This window comes from Scyliorhinus torazame, chromosome 17, assembly GCF_047496885.1.
Source record: "Scyliorhinus torazame isolate Kashiwa2021f chromosome 17, sScyTor2.1, whole genome shotgun sequence".
Lineage (NCBI taxonomy): Eukaryota > Metazoa > Chordata > Chondrichthyes > Carcharhiniformes > Scyliorhinidae > Scyliorhinus > Scyliorhinus torazame.
In genome coordinates, this window is record NC_092723.1 from 133,135,058 (window position 1) to 133,158,151 (window position 23,094).

The 23,094-nt window shown below is 56.6% G+C and overlaps 1 protein-coding gene across 4 annotated transcripts in view; it reads left to right on the forward strand.

Annotated features, from left to right (window-relative positions):
• Positions 1-23,094, forward strand: part of rai1 (retinoic acid induced 1) — a 71,561-nt gene that overhangs the window by 38,470 nt on the left and 9,997 nt on the right. For all 4 annotated transcript variants that reach the window (XM_072481059.1, XM_072481060.1, XM_072481058.1 and 1 more), the window contains one exon: positions 16,159-21,491. In XM_072481059.1, coding sequence (XP_072337160.1) covers positions 16,185-21,491 — 5,307 coding nt within the window. In that variant the 5' untranslated portion in view covers positions 16,159-16,184. The remainder of the gene's footprint in view (positions 1-16,158; positions 21,492-23,094) is intronic.

A 23,094-nucleotide genomic window follows, 5' to 3' on the forward strand; every position in this document is an offset into this window, starting at 1 on the left:
CTGCCCCCCCACCTCCGTCTCCCTGCCCCCCCACCTCCGTCTCCCTGCCCCCCCTCCTCCGTCTCCCTGCCCCCCCACCTCCGTCTCCCTGCCCCACCACCTCCGTCTCCCTGCCCCCCCACCTCCGTCTCCCTGCCCCCCCACCTCCGTCTCCCTGCCCCCCCACCTCCGTCTCCCTGCCCCCCACCTCCGTCTCCCTGCCCCCCACCTCCGTCTCCCTGCCCTCCACCTCCGTCTCCCTGCCCCCCACCTCCGTCTCCCTGCCCCCCACCGCTGTCTCCCTGCCCCCCACCTCTGTTTCCCTGCCCCCCACCTCTGTCTCCCTGCCCCCCACCTCTGTCTCCCTGCCCCCACCTCTGTCTCCCTGCCCCCCACCTCTGTCTCCCTGCCCCCCACCTCTGTCTCCCTGCCCCCCACCTCTGTCTCCCTGCCCCCCACCTCTGTCTCCCTGCCCCCCACCTCTGTCTCCCTGCCCCCCACCTCTGTCTCCCTGCCCCCCACCTCTGCCTCCCTGCCCCCCACCTCTGCCTCCCTGCCCCCCACCTCTGTCTCCCTGCCCCCCACCTCTGTCTCCCTGCCCCCCACCCCGTCTCCCTGCCCCTGTCCCCCTGCCCCCCCACCTCCGTCTCCCTGCCCCCCTACCCCGTCTCCCTGCCCCCTACCCCTGTCTCCCTGCCCCCAGTCTCCCTGCCCCCCACCCCCGTCTCCATGACCCCACCCCCGTATCCCTGCCCCCCACCCCCGTCACACTGCCCCCCACCCCCGTCACCCTGCCCCCACCCCCGTCACCCTGCCCCGCACCCCCGTCTCCCTGCCCCCCCACCTCCGTCTCCCTGCCCCCCCACCTCCGTCTCCCTGCCCCCCCACCTCCGTCTCCCTGCCCCCCCACCTCCGTCTCCCTGCCCCCCCACCTCCGTCTCCCTGCCCCCCCACCTCCGTCTCCCTGCCCCCCCACCTCCGTCTCCCTGCCCCCCCACCTCCGTCTCCCTGCCCCACCACCTCCGTCTCCCTGCCCCCCACCTCCGTCTCCCTGCCCTCCACCTCCGTCTCCCTGCCCCCCACCTCCGTCTCCCTGCCCCCCACCGCTGTCTCCCTGCCCCCCACCTCTGTTTCCCTGCCCCCCACCTCTGTCTCCCTGCCCCCCACCTCTGTCTCCCTGCCCCCCACCTCTGTCTCCCTGCCCCCCACCTCTGTCTCCCTGCCCCCCACCTCTGTCTCCCTGCCCCCCACCTCTGTCTCCCTGCCCCCCACCTCTGTCTCCCTGCCCCCCACCTCTGTCTCCCTGCCCCCCACCTCTGTCTCCCTGCCCCCCACCTCTGCCTCCCTGCCCCCCACCTCTGCCTCCCTGCCCCCCACCTCTGCCTCCCTGCCCCCCACCTCTGCCTCCCTGCCCCCCACCTCTGCCTCCCTGCCCCCCACCTCTGTCTCCCTGCCCCCCACCTCTGTCTCCCTGCCCCCCACCTCTGTCTCCCTGCCCCCCCCACCTCCGTCTCCCTGTCCCTCCACAGCTCCGTCTCCCTCCCCCCCCACCTCCGTCTCGCTGCCCCCCACCTCCGTCTCCCTGCCCTCCACCTCCGTCTCCCTGCCCCCCCACCTCCGTCTCGCTGCCCCCCACCTCCGTCTCCCTGCCCCCCACCTCCGTCTCCCTGCCCTCCACCTCCGTCTCCCTGCCCCCCACCTCCGTCTCCCTGCCCCCCACCTCCGTCTCCCTGCCCCCCACCTCTGTCTCCCTGCCCCCCCACCTCCGTCTCTCTGCCCCCCCACCTCCGTCTCCCTGCCCCCCCACCTCCGTTTCCCTGCCCCCCCCACCTCCGTCTCCCTGCCCCCCCCACCTCCGTCTCCCTGCCCCCCCACCTCCGTCTCCCTGCCCCCCTGTCTCTCTGCCCCCGTCTCGCTGCCCACCACCACCCCGTCTCCCTGCCACCCACCCCCCCGTCTCCCTGCCCCCCACCCCCGTCTCCCTGCCCCGCACCCCCGTCTCCCTGCCCCCCACCCCGTCTCCCTGCCCCCCACCCCGTCTCCCTGCACCCCCAACCCTCTGTCTCCCTGCCCACCCACCCCCTGTCTCCTTGCCCACACCCCACGTATCCCTGACCCCCACCCCCTTCTCCCTGCCCCCCACCCCAGTCTCCCTGCCCCCCACCCCGTCTCCATGACCCCACCCCGTCTCCATGACCCCACCCCCGTATCCCTGCCCCCCACCCCGTATCACTGCCCCCCACCCCCGTAACCCTGCCCCCCACCCCCGACTCCCTGCCCCCACTCCCGACTCCCTGCCCCCCACCCCCGACTCCCTGCCCCCCACCCCCGACTCCCTGCCCCCCACCCCTGTCTCCCTGCCCCCCCACCCCGTCTCCCTGCCCCTGTCCCCCTGCCCCCCCACCTCCGTCTCCCTGCCCCCCTACCCCGTCTCCCTGCCCCCTACCCCTGTCTCCCTGCCCCCAGTCTCCCTGCCCCCCACCCCCGTCTCCATGACCCCACCCCCGTATCCCTGCCCCCCACCCCCGTCACACTGCCCCCCACCCCCGTCACCCTGCCCCCACCCCCGTCACCCTGCCCCGCACCCCCGTCTCCCTGCTCCCCAACCCCTGTCTCCATGCCCCCCACCCCCGTCTCCCTGCCCCCCACCCCCATCTCCCTGCCCCCCTACCCCCTTCTCCCTGCCCCCCACCCCAGTCTCCCTGCCCCCCACCCCGTCTCCATGACCCCACCCCGTCTCCATGACCCCACCCCCGTATCCCTGCCCCCCACCCCCGTATCACTGCCCCCCACCCCCGTAACCCTGCCCCCCACCCCCGTATCCCTGCCCCCACCCCCGACTCCCTGCCCCCCACCCCCGACTCCCTGCCCCCCACCCCCGACTCCCTGCCCCCCACCCCTGTCTCCCTGCCCCCCCACCCCGTCTCCCTGCCCCTGTCCCCCTGCCCCCCCACCTCCGTCTCCCTGCCCCCCTACCCCGTCTCCCTACCCCCTACCCCTGTCTCCCTGCCCCCAGTCTCCCTGCCCCCCACCCCCGTCTCCATGACCCCACCCCCGTATCCCTGCCCCCCACCCCCGTCACACTGCCCCCCACCCCCGTCACCCTGCCCCCACCCCCGTCACCCTGCCCCGCACCCCCGTCTCCCTGCCCCCCCACCTCCGTCTCCCTGCCCCCCCACCTCCGTCTCCCTGCCCCCCCACCTCCGTCTCCCTGCCCCCCCACCTCCGTCTCCCTGCCCCCCCACCTCCGTCTCCCTGCCCCACCACCTCCGTCTCCCTGCCCCCCCACCTCCGTCTCCCTGCCCCCCCACCTCCGTCTCCCTGCCCCCCCACCTCCGTCTCCCTGCCCCCCACCTCCGTCTCCCTGCCCCCCACCTCCGTCTCCCTGCCCTCCACCTCCGTCTCCCTGCCCCCCACCTCCGTCTCCCTGCCCCCCACCGCTGTCTCCCTGCCCCCCACCTCTGTTTCCCTGCCCCCCACCTCTGTCTCCCTGCCCCCCACCTCTGTCTCCCTGCCCCCCACCTCTGTCTCCCTGCCCCCCACCTCTGTCTCCCTGCCCCCCACCTCTGTCTCCCTGCCCCCCACCTCTGTCTCCCTGCCCCCCACCTCTGTCTCCCTGCCCCCCACCTCTGTCTCCCTGCCCCCCACCTCTGTCTCCCTGCCCCCCACCTCTGCCTCCCTGCCCCCCACCTCTGCCTCCCTGCCCCCCACCTCTGTCTCCCTGCCCCCCACCTCTGTCTCCCTGCCCCCCACCCCGTCTCCCTGCCCCTGTCCCCCTGCCCCCCCACCTCCGTCTCCCTGCCCCCCTACCCCGTCTCCCTGCCCCCTACCCCTGTCTCCCTGCCCCCAGTCTCCCTGCCCCCCACCCCTGTCTCCATGACCCCACCCCCGTATCCCTGCCCCCCACCCCCGTCACACTGCCCCCCACCCCCGTCACCCTGCCCCCACCCCCGTCACCCTGCCCCGCACCCCCGTCTCCCTGCCCCCCCACCTCCGTCTCCCTGCCCCCCCACCTCCGTCTCCCTGCCCCCCCACCTCCGTCTCCCTGCCCCCCCACCTCCGTCTCCCTGCCCCCCCACCTCCGTCTCCCTGCCCCACCACCTCCGTCTCCCTGCCCCCCCACCTCCGTCTCCCTGCCCTCCACCTCCGTCTCCCTGCCCCCCACCTCCGTCTCCCTGCCCCCCACCGCTGTCTCCCTGCCCCCCACCTCTGTTTCCCTGCCCCCCACCTCTGTCTCCCTGCCCCCCACCTCTGTCTCCCTGCCCCCCACCTCTGTCTCCCTGCCCCCCACCTCTGTCTCCCTGCCCCCCACCTCTGTCTCCCTGCCCCCCACCTCTGTCTCCCTGCCCCCCACCTCTGTCTCCCTGCCCCCCACCTCTGTCTCCCTGCCCCCCACCTCTGTCTCCCTGCCCCCCACCTCTGTCTCCCTGCCCCCCACCTCTGTCTCCCTGCCCCCCACCTCTGCCTCCCTGCCCCCCACCTCTGCCTCCCTGCCCCCCACCTCTGTCTCCCTGCCCCCCACCTCTGTCTCCCTGCCCCCCACCTCTGTCTCCCTGCCCCCCACCTCTGTCTCCCTGCCCCCCCCACCTCCGTCTCCCTGTCCCTCCACAGCTCCGTCTCCCTCCCCCCCCACCTCCGTCTCGCTGCCCCCCACCTCCGTCTCCCTGCCCTCCACCTCCGTCTCTCTGCCCCCCCACCTCCGTCTCCCTGCCCCCCCACCTCCGTTTCCCTGCCCCCCCCACCTCCGTCTCCCTGCCCCCCCCACCTCCGTCTCCCTGCCCCCCCACCTCCGTCTCCCTGCCCCCCTGTCTCTCTGCCCCCGTCTCGCTGCCCACCACCACCCCGTCTCCCTGCCACCCACCCCCCCGTCTCCCTGCCCCCCACCCCCCGTCTCCCTGCCCCTTACCTCCTGTCTCCCTGCCCCCCACCCCCTGTCTCCCTGTCCCCCCACCCCGTCTCCCTGCCCCCCACCCCCGTCTCCCTGCCCCCCACCCCCGTCTCCCTGCCCCCCACCCCCGTCTCCCTGCCCCCACCCCCGTCTCCCTGCCCCCACCCCCGTCTCCCTGCCCCCACCCCCGTCTCCCTGCCCCCACCCCCGTCTCCCTGCCCCCACCCCCGTCTCCCTGCCCCCCACCCCCGTCTCCCTGCCCCCCACCCCCGTCTCCCTGCCCCCCCACCCCCGTCTCCCTGCCCCGCACCCCCGTCTCCCTGCCCCGCACCCCCGTCTCCCTGCCCCCCACCCCGTCTCCCTGCCCCCCACCCCGTCTCCCTGCACCCCCAACCCTCTGTCTCCCTGCCCACCCACCCCCTGTCTCCTTGCCCACACCCCACGTATCCCTGACCCCCACCCCCGTCTCCCTGCCCCCCACCCCGTCTCCCTGCCCCCCACCCCCGTCTCCCTGCCCCCCACCCCCGTCTCCCTGCCCCCCACCCCCGTCTCCCTGCCCCCACCCCCGTCTCCCTGCCCCCACCCCCGTCTCCCTGCCCCCACCCCCGTCTCCCTGCCCCCCACCCCCGTCTCCCTGCCCCCCACCCCCGTCTCCCTGCCCCCCACCCCCGTCTCCCTGCCCCCCACCCCCGTCTCCCTGCCCCCCACCCCCGTCTCCCTGCCCCCCACCCCCGTCTCCCTGCCCCCCACCCCCGTCTCCCTGCCCCCCACCCCCGTCTCCCTGCCCCCCACCCCCGTCTCCCTGCCCCCCACCCCGTCTCCCTGCCCCCCCACCCCGTCTCTCTGCCCCCCCACCCCGTCTCCCTGCCCCCCCCACCCCGTCTCCCTGCCCCCCCACACCCCGTCTCCCTGCCCCCCCACACCCCGTCTCCCTGCCCCCCCACACCCCGTCTCCCTGCCCCCCCACCCCGTCTCCCTGCCCCCCCACCCCGTCTCCCTGCCCCCCACCCCGTCTCCCTGCCCCCCCACCCCGTCTCCCTGCCCCCCCACCCCGTCTCCCTGCCCCCCCACCCCGTCTCCCTGCCCCCCCATCCCGTCTCCCTGCCCCACACCTCGTCTCCCTGCCCCCTACCCCGTCTCCATGCCCCCTCCACCCCGTCTCCCTGCCCCCCCACCCGCTTCTCCCTGCCCAACCCCGTCTCCCTGCCCCCCCACCACACCCCCATCTCCCTGCCCCCCGTCTCCCTGCCCCCCCACCCCCGTCTCCCTGCCCCCCCACCCCGCCTCCCTGCCCCCCCACCTCTGTTTCCCTGCCCCCCACCTCTGTCTCCCTGCCCCCCACCTCTGTCTCCCTGCCCCCCACCTCTGTCTCCCTGCCCCCCACCTCTGTCTCCCTGCCCCCCAATATTAAATAACAAAAATAAAAACTAGCCCTAATTGGCAACTGCCTTGTCTCAGGCCACACCCCCAGTTCTGGGCTGCTGCTGCTGCCTTCTTTGTTCTCCCCTATCTATCTTTCCGCAAGATATTCGACGAACGGTTGCCACCGCCTTGTAAACCCTTGAGCCGACCCCCTTAGGACGAACTTAATCCGCTCTAACTTTATGAACCCCGCCATATCATTTATCCAGGTCTCCACCCCCGGGGGCTTGGCTTCTTTCCACATTAGCAATATTCTGCGCCGGGCTACTAGGGACGCAAAGGCCAAAACATCGGCCTCTTTCGCCTCCTGCACTCCCGGCTCTTGTGCAACCCCAAATATAGCCAACCCCCAGCTTGGTTCGACCCGGACTCCTACTACTTTCGAAAGCACCTTTGTCACCCCCATCCAAAACCCCTGTAGTGCCGGGCATGACCAAAACATATGGGTATGATTCGCTGGGCTTCTCGAGCACCTCGCACACCTATCCTCCACCCCAAAAAATTTACTGAGCCGTGTTCCAGTCATATGTGCCCTGTGTAATACCTTAAACTGAATCAGGCTTAGCCTGGCGCACGAGGACGACGAGTTTACCCTGTTTAGGGCATCTGCCCACATCCCCTCCTCAATCTCCTCCCCTAGCTCTTCTTCCCATTTCCCTTTTAGTTCGTCCATCATAGTCTCCCCTTCGTCTCTCAATTCCCTATATATATCCGACACCTTACCGTCCCCCACCCATTTCTTTGAGATGACTCTGTCCTGCACCTCTTGTGTCGGGAGCTGCGGGAATTCCCTCACCTGCTGCCTCGCAAAAGCCCTCAATTGCATGTACCTGAATGCATTCCCTTGGGGCAACCCATATTTCTCGGTCAGCGCTCCCAGACTCGCAAACTTCCCATCCACAAATAGATCTTTCAATTGCGTTATACCTGCTCTTTGCCACATTCCATATCCCCCATCCATTCCCCCCGGGGCAAACCTATGGTTGTTTCTTATCGGGGACCCCCCCAGTGCTCCGGTCTTTCCCCTATGTCGTCTCCACTGTCCCCAAATCTTCAGTGTAGCTACCACCACCGGACTCGTGGTATAGTTCCTTGGTGAGAACGGCAATGGGGCTGTCACCATAGCCTGCAGGCTGGTCCCCCTACAGGACGCCCTCTCTAATCTCTTCCACGCCGCTCCTTCCTCCTCTCCCATCCACTTACTCACCATTGAAATATTAGCGGCCCAATAATACTCACTTAGGCTCGGTAGTGCCAGCCCCCCCCTATCCCTACTACGCTGTAAGAATCCCTTCCTCACTCTCGGAGTCTTCCCGGCCCAAACAAAACCCATAATACTCTTTTCTATCCTTTTGAAAAAAGCCTTCGTGATCACCACCGGGAGACACTGAAACACAAAAAGGAATCTCGGGAGGACCACCATCTTAACTGCCTGCACCCTCCCTGCCATTGACAATGCTACCATGTCCCATCTCTTGAAATCTTCCTCCATCTGTTCCACCAACCGCGTCAAATTTAGCCTGTGCAATGTGCCCCAATTCTTAGCTATCTGGATCCCCAGGTAACGAAAGTCTCTTGTTACCTTCCTCAACGGTAGGTCTTCTATTTCTCTACTCTGCTCCCCTGGATGCACCACAAACAGCTCACTCTTTCCCATGTTCAATTTATACCCTGAAAAATCCCCAAACTCCCCAAGTATCCGCATTATTTCTGGCATCCCCTCCGCTGGATCCGCCACATATAGTAGCAGATCATCCGCATATAAAGATACCCGGTGTTCTTCTCCTCCCCTAAGTATTCCCCTCCATCCCTTGGAACCTCTCAGCGCTATCGCCAGGGGCTCAATCGCCAGTGCAAACAGTAATGGGGACAGAGGACATCCCTGCCTTGTCCCTCTGTGGAGCCGAAAATATGCCGATCCCCGTCCATTCGTGACCACACTCGCCACTGGGGCCCTATACAACAGCTGCACCCATCTAACATACCCCTCTCCGAACCCAAATCTCCTCAACACCTCCCACAGATAATCCCACTCCACTCTATCAAATGCTTTCTCGGCATCCATCGCCACTACTATCTCCGTTTCACCCTCTGGTGGGGCCATCATCATTACGCCTAACAACCTCCGTATGTTCGTGTTCAGCTGTCTCCCCTTCACAAACCCAGTTTGGTCTTCATGAACCACCCCCGGGACACATTCCTCTATTCTCATTGCCATTACCTTGGCCAAGACCTTGGCATCTACATTGAGGAGGGAGATTGGTCTGTAGGACCCGCATTGTAGCGGATCCTTTTCCTTCTTTAAAAGAAGCGATATCGTTGCTTCTGACATAGTCGGGGGCAGTTGTCCCCTTTCCTTTGCCTCGTTGAAGGTCCTCGTCAGTAGCGGGGCGAGCAAGTCCAAATATTTTCTGTAAAATTCAACTGGGAATCCGTCCGGTCCCGGGGCCTTTCCCGTCTGCATGTTCCTAATTCCTTTCACCACTTCTTCTACCGTGATCTGTGCTCCCAATCCCATCCTTTCCTGCTCTTCCACCTTGGGAATTTCCAGCCGATCCAAAAACTCCATCATTCTCTCCCTCCCATCCGGGGGTTGAGCTTCATACAATTTTTTATAAAATGTCTTGAACACTTCATTCACTCTCTCCGCTCCCCGCTCCGTCTCTCCATCTTCGTCTCTCACCCCCCCTATTTCCCTCGCTGCTCCCCTTTTCCTCAATTGGTGTGCCAGCAATCTGCTCGCCTTCTCTCCATATTCATACTGTACACCCTGCGCCTTCCTCCATTGTGCCTCTGCAGTGCCTGTGGTCAGCAAGTCAAATTCCACATGCAGCCTTTGCCTTTCCCTATACAGTCCCTCCTCCGGTGCTTCCGCATACTGTCTGTCCACCCTCAAAAGTTCTTGCAACAACCGCTCCCGTTCCTTACTCTCCTGCTTCCCTTTATGTGTCCTTATTGATATCAGCTCCCCCCTAACCACCGCCTTCAACGCCTCCCAGACCACTCCCACCTGAACCTCCCCATTGTCATTGAGTTCCAAGTACTTTTCAATGCATCCCCTCACCCTTAAGCACACCCCCTCATCCGCCATTAGTCCCATATCCATTCTCCAGGGTGGACGCCCTCTTGTTTCCTCCCCTATCTCCAAGTCTACCCAGTGTGGGGCATGATCCGAAATGGCTATAGCCGTATATTCCGTTCCCCTCACCCTCGGGATCAATGCCCTACCCAACACAAAAAAGTCTATGCGTGAATAGACTTTATGGACATAGGAGAAAAACGAGAACTCCTTACTCCTAGGTCTACTGAATCTCCACGGGTCCACCCCTCCCATCTGCTCCATAAAATCCTTAAGCACCTTGGCTGCTGCCGGCCTCCTACCAGTCCTGGACTTCGACCTATCCAGCCTTGGTTCCAACACCGTGTTAAAGTCTCCCCCCATTATCAGCTTTCCGGTCTCTAGGTCTGGGATGCGTCCTAGCATTCGCCTCATAAAATTGGCATCGTCCCAATTCGGGGCATACACGTTTACCAACACCACCATCTCTCCCTGTAATTTGCCACTCACCATCACGTATCTGCCCCCGTTATCCGCCACTATAGTCTTTGCCTCGAACATTACCCGCTTCCCCACTAATATAGCCACCCCCCTGTTTTTCGCATCCACCCCCCTGTTTTTCGCATCCAGCCCCGAATGGAACACCTGCCCTACCCATCCTTTGCGCAACCTAACCTGATCTATCAGTTTCAGGTGCGTTTCCTGTAACATGACCACATCTGCTTTAAGTTTCTTAAGGTGTGCGAGTACTCGTGCCCTCTTTATCGGCCCGTTAAGCCCCCTCACGTTCCACGTGATCAGCCGAGTTGGGGGGCTTCCCCCCCCCCCCCCCCTTGCCGGTTAGCCATCATCTTTTTCCAGCTTCTCGCCCAGTTCCCATGCGGCTGTATTTCTCCCAGACGGTGCCCCCCCTCCCATCCTTTCCCGCACCCACTCCCCCCTTTCCCCAGCAGCAGCAACCCAGTAATTCCCCCCTCCCCCCCCCCCCCGCTAGACCCCCCGCTAGCGTAATTACTCCCCCCATGTTGCTCCCAGAAGTCAGCAAACTCTGGCTGACCTCGGCTTCCCCCCGTGATCACGGCTCGCCCCGTGCGGTGCCCCCTCCTTCCTGCTTCTCTATTCCCGCCATAATTATCATAGCGCGGGAACCAAGCCCGCGCCTCTCCCTCGGCCCCGCCTCCCATGGCCAACGCCCCATCTCCTCTCCCTCCCCACCTCCCCCCATCACCACCTGTGGGAGAAAGAAAAGTTACCATACCGCAGGATTAATCATACAATACAATCCCTCTTCGCCCCCCCCCCCCCCCCACTCGTCCCACCACTTTGTCCAAACGTTCATTTTCGTAGTCCAATCATTCCAATTTTTCTTCTACAATAAAAGTCCACGCTTCATCCGCCGTCTCAAAGTAGTGGTGCCTCCCTTGATATGTGACCCACAGTCTTGCCGGTTGCAGCATTCCAAACTTTATCTTTTTTTTGTGAAGTACCGCTTTGGCCCGATTAAAGCTCGCCCTCCTTCTCGCCACCTCCGCACTCCAATCTTGATAGACGCGGATCACCGCGTTCTCCCATTTACTACACCGAGTTTTCTTCGCCCATCTAAGGACCATTTCTCTATCCTTAAAACGGAGAAATCTCACCACTATGGCTCTGGGAGCTTCTCCTGCTCTCGGTCCTCGCACCATAACTCGGTATGCTCCCTCCACCTCCAACGGACCCGTCGGGGCCTCCACTCCCATTAACGAGTGCAGCATCGTGCTCACATATGCCCCGACGTCCGCCCCCTCCACACCTTCAGGAAGGCCAAGAATCCTCAAGTTGTTCCTCCTTGCGTTATTTTCCAGTGCCTCCAACCTCTCCACAGATCGTTTCTGGTGTGCCTCCTGTATCTCCGACTTCACCACCAGGCCCTGTATATCGTTTTCATTCTCAGCTGCTTTCGCCTTCACGACCCGAAGCTCCTGCTCCTGGGTCTTTTGTTCCTCTTTCAGCCCTTCAATCGCTTGTAATATCGGGGCCAACAACTCTTTCTTCATTTCCTTTTTTATCTCCTCCACGCAGCGTTTCAAAAACTCTTGTTGTTCAGGGCCCCATATGAAACTGCCACCTTCCGACGCCATCTTGGTTTCTGCTTGCCTTCCTTGCCGTTGTTCCAAAGGATCCGCTGCAATCCGGCCACTTTCCTCTCCTTTTTCCATCCGTGTCCAGGGGGAACACCCTTCTGGTTTACCGCACGGTGTTTTCAGCCGTTAAAATTGCCGTTGGGGCTCCTATCAAGAGCCCAAAAGTCCGTTTCACAGGGAGCTGCCGAAACGTGCGACTCAGCTGGTCATCGCCGCACCCGGAAGTCCCCGATGGCTACCATATTCAACTCTCCGGAATTGTTGGGATATTACTCATGTCTTCTACTGTGAAGACTGACGCAAAGTACTTATTCAGTTCCTCAGCTATTTCCTTGTCTCCCATTACAAAATTACCAGCGTCATTTTGGAGCGGCCCAATGTCAACTTTTGCCTCCCGTTTGTTTTTAATGTATTTAAAGAAACTTTTACTATCATTCCTAATGTTACTGGCTAGCCTACCTTCATATTTGATCCTCTCTTTCCTTATTTCTCTCTTTGTTATCCTCTGTTTGTTTTTGTAGTCTGCCCAATCTTCTGACTTCCCACTACTCTTTGCCACATTATAGGCTTTCTCTTTTGCTTTGATGCATTCCCTAACTTCCTTTGTCAGCCATGGCTGCCTAATCCCCCCTCTGATAACCTTTCTTTTCTTTGGGATGAACCTCTGTACTGTGTCCTCAATTACTACCAGAAACTCCTGCCATTGCTGTTCTACTGTCTTTCCCACTAGGCTCTGCTCCCAGTCGATTTTTGTCAGTTCCTCCCTCATGCCCCTGTAGTTACCTTTATTTAACTGTAACACCTTTACATCTGATTCTACCTTCTTTCTTTCAAATTGGAGATTGAATTCGACCATATTATGATCACTGCCTCCTAAGTGCTCCCTTACTTTAAGATCTTTAATCAAGTCTGGCTCATTACATAACACTAAGTCCAGAATGGCCTGTTCCCTCGTGGGCTCCATCACAAGCTGTTCCAAAATGCCCTCCTGTAAACATTGAATGAATTCCCTTTCCTTGGGTCCCACATTGCTCCAGGTCCTTATTTTGTTTAAGAATCAGGAAGCTAGAAGACTGTGGTAAAGTAGGGGGAAGTTCCCCTCTCTCCCTTGCCTCGTTATATGCTCTCTCCAGCAGAGAGAAACTGCTTCGAGTGGAAGATGGTTTGGTAACCGGAGGACACAGAGTTAATCTAATTGGCAAAAGAATCAGAGGCAACATGAGGACATGATGTATGACCTGGAATAGGCTGTCTGAAAGGGTGGCGGAAACAGATTCATAAGAACAGGAGCAGGTGATTTAGCCTCTTGGAACCTGTTGTGCCATTCAATGTTGAAGAGAAAGAACCGAGAAATGGGACTGATTGTATAGCTTAATCAGAAAGAAAGGATTTGCATTAATATCACAGAATCCCTAAGTGCAGAAGGAGGTCATTCGGCCAATCAAGTCTATACTGACCCTCTGAAAAACCACCCTACCTAGGCTCATTCCCCCCCCCCCATCTAACCGTAGGACAGTAAAGGGTAATTTAGCATGGCCAATCTATCTAACCTGCACATCTTTAGACTGTGGGTGGAAACCGGAGCACCCGGAGGAAACCCACGCAGACACGGGGAGAACGTGCAAATTCCACTCAGACAGTTGACCCTGGTCCCTGGCGCTGTGAGGCAGCAGTGTTAACCAGTCTGCCACATGCCACCCAATCTGCTGTGTTTCAAATCCCCATGACACCCCAAAGTGCTTTACATAAATGAGATAGTTTGCACATTGTAAGGTCCCACAAACAGCAATATGATATACATTTTTTAATGGTGTGTGGGATAAACACTGCCAAGACACAAGGGAGAACTTCCCTCCAGTTCTTTGAATAGTATCCTAGGATCTTTCACCTGCCCCTGAGAAAAGCAGTTTAAGGTCTCATCGAAAAACAGCACCTCTGACAGAGCAGCACTCCTTCAGTATTCTACAGAATCTTAGTCTCTGGAGTGGGACTTGAGCCAACAATTTTCTAGTTCCCAAGGCAAAAATGGCAGCAGCTGAATCATTGAAAACCAGCACTCCTTCTGAAGTATGCTTGTCATTATCAGCCATGACATTAGCTCTTTGCACAGGTTCTGCAGTTTTCTCCATCTCTCTATTTCTCTGTCCTCCTTTTAAAACCCTCCTTAAAACCCAAATCTTTAATTAAGCTTTTGGACACCTGCCCAGCATCTTTGTGGGCTTGGTGTCCATTTTTGCCGAATTATGTTTTCAGTTGAGGGATTTTAAAAATGTTAATGGAACCATATAAATGTTGTTATCATTATGTTGACAATTTTATGCAGTAATCGAGAAGAATGAAGCGGGAGAAAAAAAATTGCATTTATATGACACCTTTCACAATCTCCAGGCATCTCAAAAAATATTTCAGCTGATCATTTGCTTTTTATTGAAGTGTAGGACGTATTATAATGTAGTTAGTGGCGTTGTGGTATTGTCACTGAATTAGTCATCTAGAGAGCCAGGATAATGCCCTGGGGACCCTTAAAATGCCCTCCAAAATGGTCAGACAAGCCACTCAGTTTGAGGGCAGCAATGGCCACATCCCATGAGTTAATTTTTTAAAAATCCCGCAAACAACATTGTTTATTTTTAGTGATATTGGTTGAGCAATGTGTATATCAGAGAACTATTTGTTGTAGGACAGGTAGGTCTTTGGTTTAATGTCTCATCGCAAAGACATTGAAGTGTCAGTCTGGATTATGTGTTCAAGTCTCTGCAGTGTAACTTGAACCCACAACCTTCTGGTGGAGGTGCAAATGTTACCAAATGAGCCACGGCTGACACATTAAGGATTACTTGTTGATCTGTGGGGCCAGTTGGATGGATTGCAAAATTATGTTAATGCACTGGGCTTGTATGTGACTCCAGAGAGTCCAACGCATTGAAATAAAATGTCCTATTTGTGCAGTAGAGACTGCTGAATAGAACCGCAGCTTTACTCTGTGCTTTACCCTGTCTAATGCTGACTGGGAATGTTTGATACCACTGACCCATCCCTTCTCCCCCATTTCTCCTTGCTAACCAACAGGAAACACAATACATGTCCACATAAAGAAAAATATGATCGAACAATAAAATAATTGTTCTTCAATCCTGGTGTAAATCTCTGGCTGTGAGATTGAAATGCGTCCAGGCAGAAGCTTTACTCCTAACTGCTGCCTCCTTTGCCTGTGGATGGTTATCATCAACAGCACAACTCCTTCTCCTCTGAGCGCACATATTAATGTATTTTGGAAAGATTAAAATGCTAATGATACACACAGGCAGCCTCATAATGGCAACACAGTGATGTGTCCCTGGTATCAGCTTTCAAGAAGCAGGGAGACAGATGACTAGAAATCAGAGTCAGCCAATCTGTGATATTATAACATCCAGGCTTGGCAATTACATTGTTGTAGAAAAGGCATCTGCTATCTCCATGAGAGAGACACATGGTATGTTATTCTTCAGCAATAGATACAAGGCTTCTTTGTCCTTACAAGGGGCACATTTTACATGTCTCTGCTAACTTGCAGAGACTGCAGACCCTTTGTGCATTACAGAGAATGAACAGATACTGGAGGGTTAGATATTGTGTGTATTACCGAGAATAACAGAGAGTACAGGTCCTGTGTATTATAGAGAATAGCAGAGACATCAGTCCCCTCTGTATATCATGGCGAATAGTTCAGACCGCAGGTCTGTGGCAGCTGTGGTTCAGTTGGTAACATTTTTGCCTCTGAGTCAAATTAAGGCTAACTCGCCAGGGAATCTCAGGGAGTGATGCACAAGCTGGAGGTGTGGTCTTTCAGATGAGAGGTTGAACAGAGGCCCTGTCTGGCTGCTCAGGCGGGTGTGAAAGATCGCATGTCATATTTGTCTGAAGCACAGGGGTAGTGATCCCTGGTGTCCTGGCAAATGTGTATCCCTCAGTAAACATCACAAGAACATTTATCTGGCCATTATGACATTGCTGTATATGGGAGCTTGCTGTGCGCAAATTGGCTGCCGCACTTCTTACAACAGTGATAACACTTCAAAGGCACTTCATTGTCTGCGAGGCACATTGAGATGTCTGGCTGGTCATGAAGGGCAGTGTATAAATGCAAGTCTTTCTGGAGAATAGTTGAGACTGCAGATGTGAGTGTATATTGTGCTGAACCCTTGTGTGTATAACAGAAAATAACAGAGACCGTGGCTCCTGCAGAATTATTTTTAAAAAGCATAAACCGCAGGCCCTGTATACATAACAGAAATTAGCAGAGACTGTAGAGTCCTGTGTATATCTGAGATTAACACAGCCCGCAGATCACTGCGTATATCACAGATCAACAGACTGCAGATCCCATATATCAGATTTGTTTTCCAAAACTATACGTTGTATTGCATTACATAACAATTCAAATTTGACGTGACAAAGTACAGCACATATAATTTCTTTCAATACAGTACATCAGGTGCCTCCCTACAGGTTATATTTACACTGTACATTTACATTTAATCCCAAACATTATCTTGAGGTTTGGACACCGTGCCAATATGAAACTCCCTTTACAGTTATTTAGACCCAATATCACATCAGAACCACTAGATGCAATTTTGTAGTTGGGTGAAGCTGGTCATTGCATTTATGGTCCCTGTATGATTCTAGCTGTTGTTTGTTCACAGGGCTGAGTGACACAAGCTAAAAGGCCATGCAGTCCTTCCGAGATCCCGGGGGTTTCCAGAGCAACCAGCAAAACTTCCAGCAGGTCAGAGCTGACTCATCGCGTTTGGAAACCTACAGGCAGCAGAACCCGGTCGCCCAAAGCTATGATGCCCATGGGATTGCCTCGAAGGAATATTACAACCAGCAATCTTACCAGGGCTATGGGAACAACACCGCTGGAACTTACTATGGTGGCGTTAAGCAAGTTCCTGCCCAACAGCCACAGGGTCGACCTCTGAATGTTGCATCGACCTACCAAAGTAGTGCTTACTCAAGACAATATCAAAGTGAAGGGCAGGCTCCAAAATGGGGCACACAGGGCTCTTCAGTGAGAGCAATATCCCAGTATGGGCAAGATTCTTTTAAATCCTCTGTTCCTTCCACTGTCTACCAGCAGCAGCACATGCAAGCTAACGCCACCAGGAACCCTCCTTCCCTGTCCACCCAACAGACACACTTCATGCACCAGCCCCACCATAAGTCCATGCTACAACAAACCTCACCCTACGTCGCCAGGTCAGCACAGTTCAACCAGACCTTTCAGTCCTCTCCCACCTCCTACCCCACTGTCCAAGATTACAGCCTCCCCTCCCGCTCGTACGAGGGCTACGGCCAAGTGGCGGCAAGTTCACAGTATGACCGGCAAAGTGCCGCCACTCCGGACTATCCCACCCAAGCTGGCTACGGCTACAAAGCGGCCATCGCCAAGTCCGGGGGCTATGAGCAGAACAAGGCCACTCAAGTCAAGCTGCACACCCTCCAGTACCACAACCAGGCCAAGCTGCACCTCCTGAACCAGTCTCCCCAGCTCTACTATCAGGCAGATGCTCCAGTCAAATCTCCTGAGCAGTTCTTTCAAACTTTCAGCCCCACATCCAGTCACTCTCCTGTTTCCACTGTGGTCAGGTCACCATCTTACAGCTCAACCCCATCGCCCCTGATGAGCAACCCTGAGACTCTGCAATATGCCCAGCAAACTGAGAGCGAGATCAAAAGCACCGTGTCCCATCTGCTGGCATCTGCAGTGAGCTGCACAACGCAAAGTCCCAGCAAGACTCCGGCTGGGAGCTGCAAAGTGCCCCTCAAGGATAAAAACGCGGATAAATTGTTGTCAGACGGAGCTTTCAGCAGCCTGATAGCCCTGAGCTCTCAGGTAGAAAATATCCCGAGGACTGTGCAGCAACTGCTGCTTTCAAACACCCTCGCCCCACACCGCAAAATGGCCAAACGGCTGCCCAGGAAGTCGGAAATGTTTAAGAGCTCCGAGGAAAGCCTGTATCCCGAGGAAGCGCTGGGGACCCCTCAGTCAGTGCACGCCGAGCTCCAGGAGGGGGAATATTCCAGCAGCCCCGAAGAGCAGCTGGAGAAGATCCACTTCTTCCATGGCCACTGCAGGAACTCTGCCAACCTGGATGCTGTGCGGAAGAACCTGGACACCATCCTGTCCTGCTCGCTCGCCTCGTCCGAGGACATGGCCGCAGAGTGTAAAGCAGATCAGAGTGGGGACAGCTACCCAGCACAGTCCAGCCTTTTCTCCAAGGAGGACACCAAAGCCTCCAGTGTGATCATTCTAAAGGACTCTGCCAAGGAGAGGTTGGAGTCAGAACTTCGGTTTAACCATTTCGCAGGGGAGCCGGAGGGTAAAGGGGGCCAGTTCAATATGTATAGCACTGACAACTTTCCCGGACACTTGATCCGCCCCAAGCGAGCCAGCCAAGGACAAACCTTCCACCCCGACTGCAGCCAGGGGCCAGCCAAACGTGACTGTCCATTGATGCCAAAGGCTTTTGGCGATGTCGTTTACAGCCAATCCCAACCTTTCCCCAGTAACACACTCCAGCCTTTGGCAGACTACAGAGAGATGTCTTTCTCCAACAATAACCACGACTGCTATTCCTCACAGATACCAGCCCCTGCACAGGAGCTGGACAAACTGAAACTTGTCGACTTGCCCGATAAGAATGGGAAGGACCCCTCGCTGGAGTGGGAAGAGCTGGAGGCCAACCTGTCCCAGTGTGACCTCCAGAAAATGTACCTTCACAAACTGCAGGCCAATTATAAACATGAACAGCGGCCTCTGCAGAAGGACCTGGCTCCTGGCAGCTCTGTCCAGGAGGTGGAGGAGGAGGGGGAACAAATGGGACAAGACGGCGAGGGGGGACCTGCAGAAAATAATGGGAACAGGATCAAGAGCAGCCAACCCCCCTTGGAACGGAAGGAGGGCTCAATGGTCAAGTCAGAAGAAGATGAAGAGCTGGCCATGGAGTCAAAGGCAAACGCAGTGCTGCAAGATGCAATCGCTGGTATCGAGAGGAAATCTGTCATCTGTGATGTGTCACCCACCCGGCTCTGTGTTAAAGAACCTCCAGAAGGTGCAGAGGACAAGCTGGGCAGCGCGCAGAGAGGGGAGGACACAGTGGGTGCCGGAGCTCCCCCCCGCTTGCTGGGACACTCTGTTATCCATGTTGGCCCAGCCATACTCACAGACCCAAAGGTGGGCCAGGGAGACCCCTCCGCAGCCGGGGTGAAGCCGGAGGGAGAGGGGGTGAAACAGGAGGAGCCTCCTGAGGCCACACTCACTCTGAACTTGCCAACTCTTTCCTCCGACCTCATCAGCTCAGCACTGACCGAGATAGAAAAGGCTCCTCCCAAGAGCAAAGCTCCCAGGGTGAGAAGACTGTCGGCCAGAGTGTCACCAGGAGCCGGTGTCCAGGTTAAAGACCATTCACCCCCCAAACCAGAGGACAACGGCCAACCTCTCAAGGTGAAATGTTTGGGATCACAGCGAGAAAGAGCGAAAAGCAAAGGTTCCCAGGAGGGATTCGCTGTCTTGGAATCCACGGCCAACCCTCCCAGCAGGATGTGCACCCGCTCTTCCAGCGCATTACTGGACAGTGAGCTGAGTGTCCAGTCCCGGGCTGTCCTGAGGAAGGGAATGCTCACTCACCGGGAGGATGCTCCAAAGGTAGGGAGCTGTGGCCCGAGGCACAGGCTGAACTCGGTCTCAGACAAGTGTTTGATCCAAAGGCAAGGTCCCAGTCCAAATGTGAGAGCTCACCTGACCAGGGCCAACAACATCCATCACAATCGCCCCCCCGATACTGTCCACCCAAACCAACAGGTGAAGGGCCAAGAACGCCTGACCCAAGACTCCAATTCGTATAAATCCGTTGTACTCAGAGCCAGAACCAGGGCGCAGGGAATGGTTTCACAAAAAGATGCAAAACAGCGCAAGAGTTGCAATCTTGTCTCCAGCCGATGTTTGACCACCAGAAATAACTCTTCCCTTTCAAAATCTCAAAGACAACTGACAGCCAAACACGAGGTGTTGGATTATGTCGAAGAGCAGATGACGGCCGAGAGATTAAAGGCACGAAATTCGGCTTCAAGACTCGGAGGGCAGGAGGACCAAAGATTTTCCGTTTCGCACCCTTTGAAAAGGAAAGGTTACTGCTCCCTCCCGCTGATCCCGGCGAAAAGACAGCACCAGATGTCAAAGGGAAACGATACCAGGTCAGAGAAACAGAAAGCGCTTCCTGGCTCTGCTCCATCAGAAAGTAACCCAACTGCCCATCCTATGCTGGATGAACCCATCCAAGGTGAGAATTGTGAAGGGGCTTCACAACGGGGTCTGAGTAAGGAAGCATCAAACAGTCATGGCAATGCCCAGCCCGCTATTTCTCTGAAAACCCCTCCCAAAACAAAGATCCTCCCCCCTCGGAAAGGCAGAGGTCTTAAACTAGAGGCTATCGTGCAAAAGATCACCTCCCCAAACTCAAAATCATTCGCCTGCAGCAATTATTCTGATAACAATGTGACATGCCTGACTCTGGATGAGATACTGTCCCTGAAAGAAGAGAAACTCACTGAAAACACCAGCAACGAGGTGCACCAGCCGCTGATTGGCCAGAACAAAGTGGCGGCCAAAGATGCTTCTTCCAAGATTGCCCTGGTGGAGCTGAATAAAAAGTGCCTCCTCACATCTAAGAGGCTCAAGGAGGAAAATGAATCAAGGACGCAGGAGAAGAGCAGTATTCATGGGAAGACCGATATCAATGTACCCACAGAACCAGAATGTATTGAGGCGGAAGACCGGCTCAGTGTGAAGCTTTCTCCCAGGGAAAGGGCCACGGAAGAGAAGAAGGGAAAACACAAAGCTAACACTGACGCAATTCCTCAGCATGCTTCTCCTTCCTCTGTGTTGTCTTCTGTTTCAGATGCAGGTCCAAATGAAGAGTTGGACAATCCTCAGGATGACCTGGAGCTGAAGAGGCCAACTCCCCCGAAATCTTGTCCGTCTCCTCCGAAGAGGCGCAGTCTCCCAACGGGAAATAAAAATGTCAGACAAACCAAGAATAATTCTAAAGTTAAGAGGCCCAGTGGGAGAGGTGGGAGAAGGAGAAGGAAGCACCTCAAAGGCAGCAAGACTACAAAAGCTGCTCACAGGTGCAAAAAACAATTGAAGAAAAGAAACCAACCTCTTATGGAAACCAAAGAGCCGGTGATCCGGTTAAAATACGTCTCCTATAAGATGCCAAGAGCTGAAAACAAAGCTAAGAGCTTTTCCCCTTATATTCATGTTGAGAAGAGTAATGAGGTCTCGTCCACCTGCACAATCATTAACACTTTGCCAGAGGAACAGTCCAGGTTCCAAAAGATGAAGAAAAGATCTTCATTTTCACAGCCCCCTGTATCAGTCAGTAAGACATTGCCAACATCCTCAGCTATGTTACCAGGGCCAGTGGTGCTGGACTCCGCTAAGCAAGGCCATCTGGTCTGCTGCTTATGTGGGAGGCCGAAGAATCACAAGGAGCTCGGGGACCTCTTTGGGCCGTATTACCCAGAGGATTACACACCGCCAGTAACAAAGAACCAGCATATCAGGGGGAAATTGGAGATGAAGAATGGGATCAAAGTGAAGCAAGAGAGGCTCTCGGTTGAAGCAAAAGTTGCCGAGTCAGACAACGAGAGTACTGTCAGCATCACGGCAGAGATTCCACCCGGTCTGGAGAAGGCAACTGAGGTGGAAGATCAGAACCCACTCCGCACCAGCTCAAGGGAAAAGTGCAAAAAGCTGAGCTGCTACTGCTGCGAGAGGACAGCCGAAGACACCGAGCCCAAGAAGGTGAAGAAGAAGCCAGGCTTGGAGGAGGAGCTGCAGCCTCCTGAACTGCCTCTGGACCCCCATGAGCACTGGTTACATGGAGCCTGTGCTGTGTGGACAAGTGGAGTGTACCTGGCTGCAGGGAAGCTGTATGGACTGCAGGAAGCTGTGGAGATGGCCAGCGAGATGGTGAGATATCAAACCCAAATACCCTGGGCAGGGAAATGCTGCCTCTGGAGGCATCACACAAGTTAACTTGCTGCAATAGTGCCATAAATAATATATTGTGTGTAAAATATATCTTCGATTTTATGTTTCCCAAGCACATACTGATTCAGTCATGATGCAGCTCTTTAAGCTATGTTTTGAATGGCAAACTGGTTTAGAGTGTTGTCCCTTTGTCTCTTGGGATCAGAGCTTTGAGTCCTGATCGAGAAGGGTCAGAAATCTCCTTGTTTAGTATGAGGGCCCTGTGCTATGGTGGGATTGAGTCTCAGCCTATTGACTATCTGCGCAAAGCAATAGAACTGAAGAGGTGCAGAGGTAGGTGGGTGCAAGACCTGCCTCTGTGCTCTGGCTCTTGTGTTTAAATAAATAAGAAGTAATAATAAAACAAAAAACATCCTTCTAGCCGTTGCCCCGCACCCTCCCACATACTCCCTCTGTTCCATCCAAGCCAAGCTCACCTCTACCCTCATAGCCTCCATGTCTCTTATGCCAACTTAGTGCGCATCAACTGACTCCCTGTTGTCCCCATACCCCCATTCCAACTTAGTGCCACTCTACCCACCCCCATATCTCATATGCCAACTTAATTCCCTTCGACCCACTCCCCGGCTTTGTGAAGGGTAGGTCGTGCCTCACAAACCTTATTGAGTTCTTTGAGAAGGTGACCAAACAGGTGGACGAGGGTAAAGCAGTTGATGTGGTGTATATGGATTTCAGTAAAGCGTTTGATAAGGTACCCCACGGTAGGCTATTGCAGAAAATACGGAGGCATGGGATTCAGGATGATTTAGCGGTTTGGATCAGAAATTGGCTAGCTGTAAGAAGAGGTGGTTGATGGGAAATGTTCAGCCTGGAGTTCAGTTACTAGTGGTGTACCACAAGGATCTGTTTTGGGGCCACTGCTGTTTGTTATTTTTATAAATGACCTGGAGGAGAGCGTAGAAGGATGGATGAGTAAATTTGTGGATGACACTAAAGTCGGTGGAGTTGTGGGCAGTGCGGAAGGATGTTGCAGGTTACAGAGGGACATAGATAAGCTGCAGAGCTGGGCTGAGAAGTGCAAATGGAGTTTAATGCAGAAAAGTGTGAGGTGATTCATTTTGGAAGGAGTAACAAGAATACAGAGTACTGGGCTAATGGTAAGATTCTTGGTAGTGTGGATGAGCAGAGAGATCTCGGTGTCCATGTACATAGATCCCTGAAAGTTGCTCCCAGGTTGATAGGGTTGTTAAGAAGGCGTACAGTGTGTTAGCTTTTATTGATAGAGGGATTGAGTTTCGGAGCCATGAGGTCATGTTGCAGCTGTACAAAACTCTGGTGCGGCCGCATTTGCAGTATTGCGTGCAGTTCTGGTCGCCGCATTATAGGAAGGATGTGGAAGCATTGGAAAGGGTGCAGAGGAGTTTTACCAGGATGTTACGCAGCACGGTAGCACAAGTGGCTAGCACTGTGGTTTCACAGCGCCAGGGTCCCAGGTTCGATTTCTTGCTGGGTCACTGTGCGGAGTCTGCATGTTCTCCCCGTGTCTGCGTGGGTTTCCTCCGGGTGCTCCGGTTTCCTCCCA